Raw genomic sequence first — 10,423 nt, 5'->3', positions numbered from 1 at the left:
GTTTTCTTCTTCATTGGCCTCATTGATATCTGCCGAGAGCTGCATTAGGCCTTGTTGCTTGAAGATGGATTCAGGCAAGAGACCAGAAGGTCTTGAGTTTGGAATGGCAATTTCAATGAGGCTCTCTTCATCTTCATCTTCATCATCTTCTGAGACTGAGTCACTTAAATTCATCATCATCAACATCATCTCTTCTTTATGATCTCCATTATGAACCCAATTAAGCTCAGGATTTTCGCTAGAAGTTGAGTCATTATCTTCAACAGTAGTTTTACTTTCTGATACAAAACCTGAAGGCTCATGAATGAGGCCAAGAACTTCACTTTCTTTGGCAGCTTTTTCTGCTGCAACATTTTGTATTTTCTCCTCAGTCTCATTCTCCAGAGGGTCTCCTGCTACATCCCATCCAGGTTTTTCGTGTTGAACTTGATTCTCCAAAAGGTTTGTTTCCTTCTTCCTCTTGGTGAATGTGACAAGGAAAGAAGTTACGAGAATCAGGATTGGGACTGTAACTACAAAATCGGAAAAGCTAGAGCCTTGCAAGTAAGTGAATACCAGAGAAGGAAGAAGAAACACAACCACAAGACAAAGCAATGGGGGTTTTGACAAAAACAGTGAAGAAAAGCTCTCAACTTTAGCTGGTTTTCCCATGTTTAGAGATCCTAAAATAGCTTAAAAAGACTAATGAAGAAGAAGAACAACAACAACAAAACAAACAGAGTCTACAGAAAATGAAAGCCAGAAGGAGTAGGGCATTTCAAAGCCTTCTTTCACTTCTGTCTTTCTCAAGAACCCAATAAAATTTTGGTCTTATGAGCAAATGATTCTGTTGAAAGAAGCAAACTTAAAGCTTTGGGATTGCTGACCCATGCAAGAAACCAAACACAGACCAAAATCTCACTCAATTGACAATGGTCTTGCATGTAGCACAAAAACTTAAGTTAAAAAGGGGTGGATTTGATCCGGTCTGATTCAATCCCAATTTAGGATAGGTTTGATTGGATCAAATCCATAATATTTAATCTGATCTCAAATTTATTAAAATTAGTGATTAATGTTATCAGAAAATTAAATAAATAGGATTGTCGAAGAGAATGATGAAGTAAAATAAACAATGTCATTGAATCAACGAACAAATTGTTTTCGAATCAAGCTGCCAAATTAGAATACTATGTCAGGATCGATTTGTTTTAACCAAATCAATTCGGATAGGTTTCACCTATGGTGAAGATACTAATCAAAACAGGATTAATACCATCTGCCAAAAAACAACAGTTTCTCAGTAATAATGGCGAACCCATTTGCTTCTGTCTGCAATAAAAACTCATCAAAACATGATGATTTAATTGGCACAGTAGGTATATTCATGGATGCCCACTGCATTGAAGACACCCTTCTGGATGGCGATGTCAGGAACCCATTACTTGTCTGGTTTTCTCAAGCAAGAAGACTCTGGAAACTCGAATGTAACGTGAATCAAATCAACCAAGTACATGGCATTCTGAGTCACTAGCTTCATGACAAAGAGAAACCACTGCCACCATCGTGCCAACAAGAGAGAATGAATATCGATTCTTCCCATGTGCATGTTTAGTATAAGAATTCAATGAATCTTGAGTTAGATTCAATACGAGCCATTGGAGGTTAAATTTAAATTTGAATATGGAATTGATTTTTTGTATTTTAATTTATCTCGAATTAAGAGTCGTTTGGATTTAGTCCAAACCAAATTCAACCTTAAAATTATTATTGTATGGATTGACATCTTAAATACAATAAGGCAACATAATGATGTTACATAACTCGTAAATTATTTTCATTAGATAATATTGATGGTATATGTATTTTTACACCTCAATCTTGAGTTCTAATCTCTTTATTCTTAAAGAGATTGGTCCAACGATCCAAATTGACTCTTGATTCTCAGTCAATCCATCCAAATTTTAAAACATTTTTGCCAAAAGTTGAGGAGCAATTTGCTTTATTGTCTCCTAATTAGATAGGATTGGTGCGTTAGTGGAAGGCAAATGAAGTGCAAGAAACCAAAGTACTATAATGAAAAGATTGACTTGCTCCATATCAATGATCATTCTCACATTGGTAATATATGCATTACCAAATTCTATGTCCCTTTAATATACAATGTATACATTCTGAATTTCAATTTTGGTCTATCAAACATACAATGCAAATAATTGAATTTGAACTGGTTTAGATTAAATTTAGATAAATTATATTTTAATCAAGGTTAAATCTAAGTTTATGATACAAATTGAGATCATTTAGACTCTTTGGAGTAGAATCTAACCTTTCTCAAAATCATCACCACACATCAATCTAAGGTGTAGAACATTGTCCCCAACTAATCACCTGGTACTCTCAAAACTTGAAATGACAAAACTACCCTCCACACTATGACCAATCCCTAAACCAAACCTGTCCCAAGCAAGAGGGCAATCTGGGAATCAACTGATTATACATAAAGGAATTTAAAAATTAACACACCGACCTCATACTTTTCTAGGGTTAGGTTCTTAGGAATTTATTCCTTTTGTAATTTCATTTGGCGTCACTATTTGAGCTCTTATAAAATATACGGTCACAGATTGGCTTTTATAAAACCAGACGGCCACAAATTGCTGGCTTTGGGGTTTGGTGTTGGTGATTGGTTCGATCTGATTGCTCTCTCTCTGGGCTTTTATGCCCTCTGGCCGTTGAAATCCCCATGATCATCAGCGTCTCATGGAACCCTCTCCAGTGTGCACCACTCCTCCGGTTGAAGAAGAAGATGAGTGGGGTATGCAATTATAGTTCCGTCCTTCTCTTTATCCGTTTGGTTCCTCAGAAAAAAGGCTGGAATATTTGTAAAAATTTTGGATTTTTATATGATATCTGTATTCATAATTCATTCTGCTAATTGGGTTATTTTTTATTTCTTTTTAAATGTATTTATGACTTTTTTTTTGCATACAAAGTGATATTTGATGGAATTTATTTTGATCAAGTTTGAATCTTTTAGATTGTGGGTATTGTAATATGTGAATTGTGAAATATGTCATTTGAAATTTATTACTTGATGAAATTTGGTTTGATTTTGATAGTTAGGTGATCTGGGTATGTTGATTCTGATTAAAGGTGTGTAAATTTTTCATTTTTGTGTTGATTTTATATGGGAAATTCATGGTCCAAGGGCCATAGTTGAGGATTGGAAGAAATCAAAGTGATATTGTCGTTTGCATTTGCATTGTAGCTGTGATGGTGTGGTAAGATGAGTAGTGGATTGTTTGTAAATATGTCATTGTTTATATTGCATGGATTGGGCAATGCTTGAGTTAACCTTCTAATTGAAGCTTTTTTTTTTTTTTGGTTGGCCAAATTGAAGCTATAGGATGTTGTAGAACTGGTTGTTTTACTTCCTTTTTTTAAGTATCCATTTTGTCAAATTGGTAGTTTGTATATCTATTTGTTGCTGCAAATTGTTACTTTTTTGATGATCAGAGCTTGGATTTTAAGTTTATTTACTCTAAATCAATTTACATCAGACGATGTTAGTCATTAGTTCTAGGAATTGCCACTAACAAGGAAAAAGTCTACGTTGAGCAACCACCAAGATGGGTACAGGACTGAGAATCCATGAATGAAGCACTGCCCGGAGAAGAAATGACATGACAATTTCGCTCACACCCTATATCGCTTGGGGATGATAAAACAAAACTATTAAAATAGATTATGAGCTCTTAATTAGTTAAGAAGCATCTTGAGTTGTAAAACCCAAAAACAAAATTGTGATGAATTATGTGTCAAAGCAAACAATATCTTGACAATAGGACACGTTATTAGATCAAGATGTTATAATTGGTATTAAAGTTACTTTGTCTGTCTTTTTGAGCAATAGTGGGAAAAACCTCAACGAGGAAGCTGAGTCCTATAAGGAGGTGAATGTAACACTCCTAAACTATCATGACGTTTTTTGGTTACCAATAATATCTTGATAGTAAGTTAGACTATTGAACTAGGATGCTACATATGTATAGTTTCCCATGTTACTTGAAAGTTTAGTTCTATGAGGATCAGATGTGTCTTGCATTGTAGAGGATATTTAGGATGCATTTTTTTAATAGGAAAACGATTAGATATTCTCAAAACCTTTGTGTTTTGTTTCAATTATTAGCAGTTGTACTTTTGCATAACATTAATGCTGTTTTCTATGCACTGTATGTTCACCTGTGTGATGCTTGATGTGCTAGACACTGATGGATTCGTGATTCCAAGCTTGGGAATAGGAGACCCAGATGAAAGTAAACCTGGTGGTGTAGAAGAAGAAATATCAAAACCTCCTTCTCCGAAGGTTAGGCAAGAGCTTTATCTCGTTAAAATGATCATTTTAAAGCACTATAGTTGATATGTTAAAAGTTTTCAACAATGTTTTAGCACTTGATCAGATCATAATCTTTGTTTATTCTACATGTGCAGGCAAAAAAGGAAGAGAATATCTACTTAGGACCACATGGTGCCCCTCCTTCGCAATCAAAGCAGCTGGAGCTGAACTCATCAAGCCGGAAGCAGCGTTTTAAGCAGAAACTGAAGGAAGCAGATAGGCGGACCACTGGGACAGGGCGGGAGAATAAGGTGGAAAATTTGAGAGAGCTTGTGGGCGGTGGAAAATTAGGCATTAACATGTCAAAGGGCACTTCCAAGGATTGGCTAGACCCTCATTGTCATGAGTCTCAGTTTGAGAAGTGGTACCCCCAGTAACTGGAGTTTCTGTTAGCATTAGTTATTTGTCTGTTGACAAACTTGACTTTGTGGCAATCCACCAGCATATGAAGTTATGTATCTCAACAATAATTGTTTAGGTAAACCTTTTGCAATGACAGAAGTTAAATTTTTAGGTCAAGGAATTGTTTTGGTTTCTGGTCGTATGTTGAAGCATCAAGTTGTATTTCTGTTTTATCAATATTGCATAAGGTACAAACTAAAAATTTTCACCCTTGTATTGTATGGACAATTCCGGATGTACAATTTCTGGATCTCATATATCAGTTAGATCAGTCTATCATAATATTCTTAGCTATGAAATTAAAAATAAGATTCAAGCTTAGAAAACTCAGTTATAATATTATAATATTAATAAACTTTTAAAAGTTTAAACTTATTATATCTTAATTATCACAAATTTTATTTGACTTCTTAAGATTTCAAAAGTTGCACGAAAATTTCAATGTCAAACTTGGACTATCAAGAATTAATTAATAAATACATAAATTATGAGATTTAATTAGTTGACACCTCGAGCTCAAGCCATGTGAACTTTCAAGCTCATTCAGCTCACATGTTACATTAACTCAATAGAGCTAAGCTAAACCTCAAGAATATATTAGCTTGACTCGATTTGGTTTGATTGCATTCCTAAATTTAGGTCAAATGTAGAAGTGATTCAATTTGAGTACTCTCCTTGAACAAGGATTACTAATATAGAACTTTGGACCAAAAACAAACACTTGATTCTATATAAAAACCAAAATCGTGTAAAGTTTACATAATCGAAGTTGATGGTAAAAACTATTGTCACTACTCAAATGAATCAGCATGTATACCTACCCTGAAAAAATGGATTTTACTAGATCCTCTGTGTTGCTTTCGGCTCAACACAAGACAATCAAAATTTTGCTAAAGAATAAAGCTAATTATGCTATGCAACTCTTGATAGAAACTCATTTGATGCGAAGGAACTCTAGTCCAGCTGCAGTGGGAGACAAACCAAGCTGAGAAAGATACTGAGCATCATAGAACTTACTCAGATGCCTCATCCCACTGTCACAAAGAATGGTGACTATCGTGTGACCAGGGCCAAGTGACTGTGCCACTCGCACAGCTCCTACACAGTTCATGGCTGAAGAACTCCCTAGGAATAGACCGTCATTCTTCAAAAGAAATCTGGAAAATAAAAGAGGTTACCAAGTTAACGACATGTAAATCTTGAAGCGCGTCTCTTGTTGATTAGATATCATCTTTTCCATAAAAACGAAATTTGTTATGGTGGGAAGAAGCAAAACCATTATTGATTTGATAACATAAACAAGTGTACTTTTTGAACTCAAAATTTTTGTGTTCTTAAGAATGAAAGCATAGCATGGACTGACCTTGACATTTCAACAGCCTCCTTATCAGTGCCTCGAAAAGCTCCATCAAGTTTTGCCATGGCAAAATTTTCTGTTAATCTATTGATACCAATTCCTTCTGTTATTGTGTCAAAAGGATTCTTTAGTCTTTTTCCTTCGGCTTCCTCTCTCGTGTACATGACCCCTCTTGTTACCTTATTAAACAAACTAGAACCGGGAGGATCAACCAGGAAGCACTTGATGCCTGGATGCTTTTCCTGTTTAACAGGTTAAACACTTCAGTAACATTCAAATAATAAAAGAACAACAAATGCAAAGTAGGAAAGAATTCAACCTGGAGAAACCTTGAAACACCAGCTAAAGTGCCACCTGTGCCAGCTGCTGCAACAAATGCATCTAAATGACCACTAGTTTGCTCCCAGATCTCAGGCCCAGTACCCTCATAATGGGCTCGGAAATTCGATAAATTTTCAAACTGATCAGCAAAGAAACCACCAGTACAATCACTTGAGAAGATGGAACTTTTTTTGGCTTCATCAGATCCATGACCATTAATTTGCTCTGGCTCCTTGCCATTCACCTGGTCACCTTTTCTAAGCTTTGATGCAAATTCATTTGCTTCCAATGCACGTCTCCTAGCGATATTGACAAAGTGATCTCTATGCGTGATAGACACTGGTCTTACTCTTTCAACAGTTGCTCCAAGGGCTTCAAGTATTTGAGACTAGTAAATTCAAGACAGACAAAATTCAATGTCTTGCAGTAAAAAGAAAACTAAGGGTAAAGCAGTAATGAAGAAACTAGGTACAGACAGATAACTTCCTCATGCAAAATACCTTAGTACATACCTTCTCAATGGCAGCATCATCGGGGATAACCACATGGCATTTGCATCCATAGGTCGGAGCAACTGTAGCAAGGCTAATAGCAGTACTTCCAGCACTTCCCTCAGTAACTACTCCGCCTCGACTCAGCTTGCCAGATTCCAAAGCCTGTATTGAGCTCAAAACTAGAAAGCTTAACACAGAAAGATTACAAACTATCAAGTTGTTCTCACTTTTCTCAAGTCTCAAATAAATGGAAAATCTCCAATTCATCTATTCTTTTTTTCTTTGATAGATAATGAACAGAAACAATTTACCTCTTCAATTATCTTCACAGCAACTCTATCTTTCACACTGCCTCCTGGATTCAAAAACTCACATTTACCAAGAATCTGAACAACCCAGAAAAGAAAAAGAAAGCAATGTAATATTAAAATCAATATTCCTCCAAACATAGATTAGAAAGAAAATAGCAAACCAAGTATCAAGAAAATATAATAAAAATCTGCATACTATTGGCTCTGTGCATTATGGATTTTAATCAAAAAGAAAAAGGAAAAAGTATCATTTCTACAATATATATGCATATATAGAGGGACCTACAATGGAAATTCCTACATATTTATCATTAACTAATGCAAATTAAAAAAAAAAAAACTGAACAAGTTGCTTCAAAGACAGAATTGATGCTAATCTATGGTGAACTGGTATGAATATTTATTTATCTTGCCTTGGTAACAAAATTCATATATTAAAAGTGGAAATGAGAAAACATACACAGAAAAAAAATTAAAGCTTGAAAACAATAAAGCATGGAATACGCAAGTGTATCATCCACAACAATATAAAACTTGAAATTATTACAGAATGAATAACATAAATCATACACAATACCTATACAAACTTAATAAAACATTACAGAAGTTTATGAATTATACAAAAAAAAAAAAAAAAAAGGATCATGAACCACTACAAGATAACAAAATACAGCTTTGACAAAAGAGACAGAATGAAATCACAACTTGAAGAAAACAAATCATGCACAAGTACCTATACATGTAAGTTACAATACATCACAAGTTCATGAATCATACATCGCAGGTAACAGTACATCACAGGTCCATGAAGTATAAAACTTCAATTTTTAACAGATTGAATAAAATTAAAACATAGCATACACAATACCTATACAAACTTGTAATAAGACATTAAAAAGTTTATGAATCAAAAAAAAAAAAAAGATCTTGAACCACTATAAGTTAACAAAATAAATCTTGATGAAAGAGAGAATGAAATCACAACTTGAAGAAAACAAAAAATACACAAGTACCAACACGTGTAAGTAGCAATACATCACAAGTTCATGAATTATACATTAAAAATCATTTTGAACCATACCCAGAAAACAAAATCGCAGCATCAATGAAACATATCGTACACAACTACATATAAATCAAAGCTCACGAATTATGAATACAAAGAAAAAAATGATTTTGAGCCATACCCAGATAACAAAAGCGCAGCTTGAATAGAGAAACAGAAAAAAAAAAAAAAACTTACTTCACATCCAGTGGCTTCAGAAAGGCTGTTGATACGAATCAAAGGGGTGTTTCCAATGGCATCGACAAGTCCATTTCGTTTTAGTTTCTTCTTCTTGTTGTTGAAAGAGAGGGACAACTTGGTCTTTTTATTGGATTTACAGAGATAATAGTAAGATGCTATAGCTATGGAGATTGCAGCAATAGCAGCTACAATAACTCCTCTGGGTTTCACAGGCGCCATCATGGCGGCTCGAAGCTGAGACCATCGAAGTTGTGAAAGTTAATGTAAGTTACCGGCTACAACCGACAATGATTTGTTCTCCATTTTATTAAAACGACATGTCGGTTTTCTGGGTCGGGTTACCTGCCGATCAAGGATGTCCACGGGTTACCTTAATACTTTCCCTATTTTCACCTCATCTCCATTTTTAATAAAATATTTATTAAAGAATATAACATATTTTTAAAATTTAAAATCTTATGAGCAACTTAATGTTTAAGTACTTAACAATACGTTAAAAAGAGAAGGGATGGAAAAGTGATAAGTTAAGATCTTGTTTCTAATTAAAGGGATTTCACTCATCTATATCTATATTCTTATTAGAGAATTTTTCTCTAAGTTATTTGGATCAAATTTAAATTAAATTATTTTTAATCAAATTTTATTTGTTAATCTCAATTTGATCTTAAATTAATATTTTAAATTTCAAACTATATTTTATTTATGTTTAATTTATATTGAATTTCACCTTAATCTACGGTCACACCAACCATATATTAAAAAAATATTAAGAGGGACTTGTTTTGAACTTAATTACAAAATTTGTTTGAATGTGAAAGTATTCTCAAGTGGAATAACTTTTAAGCTTTGATTACTACAGAATCTACAGAGCACCATTAATGCTTTTTGATCTCATCTTATCTTCCCCACAAACTTACAAAAAGTTCTGATTAAATTCTAAATCCAATTTAATTTTTATTTGAAATTTACCATAAGCTTGTCACATCATCCAAGTGATAGGACAAAAGGGTATTTTTGATATACAATAATTTTTATATTTGAAATGTCAAAACTATCCTTCATCTACTATATCTTAATTCATTTTTACATGGTAGATAGTTTGTCAATTAAACTATATGAATAAATCCTATACATAATTTTATATATAATTAATAACATATTATTATATAATTTAATATTATTTTATTTTTAATTTTAATATATATATTTATGATTTTATTTTTAAATCGTATATAAAATATTACTCATAATTTATATTAACCTATCAACATAAAATTCTCAATACATGCCTTTGGATATACAGAGGAGTAATAAAATTAAATAGACTCAAACTTGAGAATTTAATTGAATATTTAGATAATATATTATCATATAATTATATAATTTTAAATTAATTCTCAATCATATAATATATCATAAATATATATAATATTATTTTTTATATCATATATATTTTAAATATCTAATTAAATATTTTAAATTAAGTATAAATATAATTGCTTTACATATAAGAAATGCATTGAATTTCGTAGGAATCCACTTGTTATAACCGCATGTAGAATATACTTGTTATAAATCTCTCATAAATTTGCTATTTCTGAACCAAAATATCGTTTTAAGCCCACTTAAGCAGTATCAAATCTTTGCATCAGGGGTGGATTGTTGAATTACATTAATTGTTTAATATTATCTAAAAATATATTTAATAATTCCATTTTAAATATTTTTATTAAGTCATACTGATGTCATTGGTTCACACAATTCTGCAAATCAAGTCACTGAGTCAAGACTTGCACCGAGTCTAATTTGGAATTTATAAGTCAATCAACGTCACTTCAAACCCTATTTAGCCTGACCAATTCACTCACAAGCCACCGATTTATTCATTAACCCTTGACAATGAACTCTATTATT

General features: G+C 33.0%; 2 protein-coding genes across 2 annotated transcripts; one reads left to right on the top strand and one right to left on the bottom strand.

Annotated features, from left to right (window-relative positions):
* The first annotated feature begins 2,508 nt into the window (after positions 1-2,508).
* On the top strand, positions 2,509-4,897 carry LOC123222277. Its single transcript, XM_044645007.1, has 3 exons — positions 2,509-2,797; positions 4,248-4,348; positions 4,474-4,897. The coding sequence occupies exons 1-3, from the start codon at positions 2,743-2,745 to the stop codon at positions 4,753-4,755; spliced, it is 438 nt and encodes a 145-aa protein (XP_044500942.1). The 5' UTR covers positions 2,509-2,742; the 3' UTR covers positions 4,756-4,897.
* Positions 4,898-5,481: 584 nt separating this feature from the next.
* Positions 5,482-8,869, bottom strand: LOC123211830 (cysteine synthase 2). The gene is made up of 6 exons (XM_044630754.1): positions 8,507-8,869; positions 7,264-7,338; positions 6,971-7,114; positions 6,457-6,846; positions 6,144-6,379; positions 5,482-5,937 (listed from the first exon to the last, which is right to left on the bottom strand). The coding sequence occupies exons 1-6, from the start codon at positions 8,729-8,731 to the stop codon at positions 5,715-5,717; spliced, it is 1,293 nt and encodes a 430-aa protein (XP_044486689.1). The 5' UTR covers positions 8,732-8,869; the 3' UTR covers positions 5,482-5,714.
* Positions 8,870-10,423: the final 1,554 nt, after the last annotated feature.

This window comes from Mangifera indica, chromosome 1 (assembly GCF_011075055.1).
Source record: "Mangifera indica cultivar Alphonso chromosome 1, CATAS_Mindica_2.1, whole genome shotgun sequence".
Classification (NCBI taxonomy): domain Eukaryota; kingdom Viridiplantae; phylum Streptophyta; class Magnoliopsida; order Sapindales; family Anacardiaceae; genus Mangifera; species Mangifera indica.
Note: the sequence above shows the minus strand (reverse complement) of the source record. Positions and strands in the feature narration are given on the sequence as shown.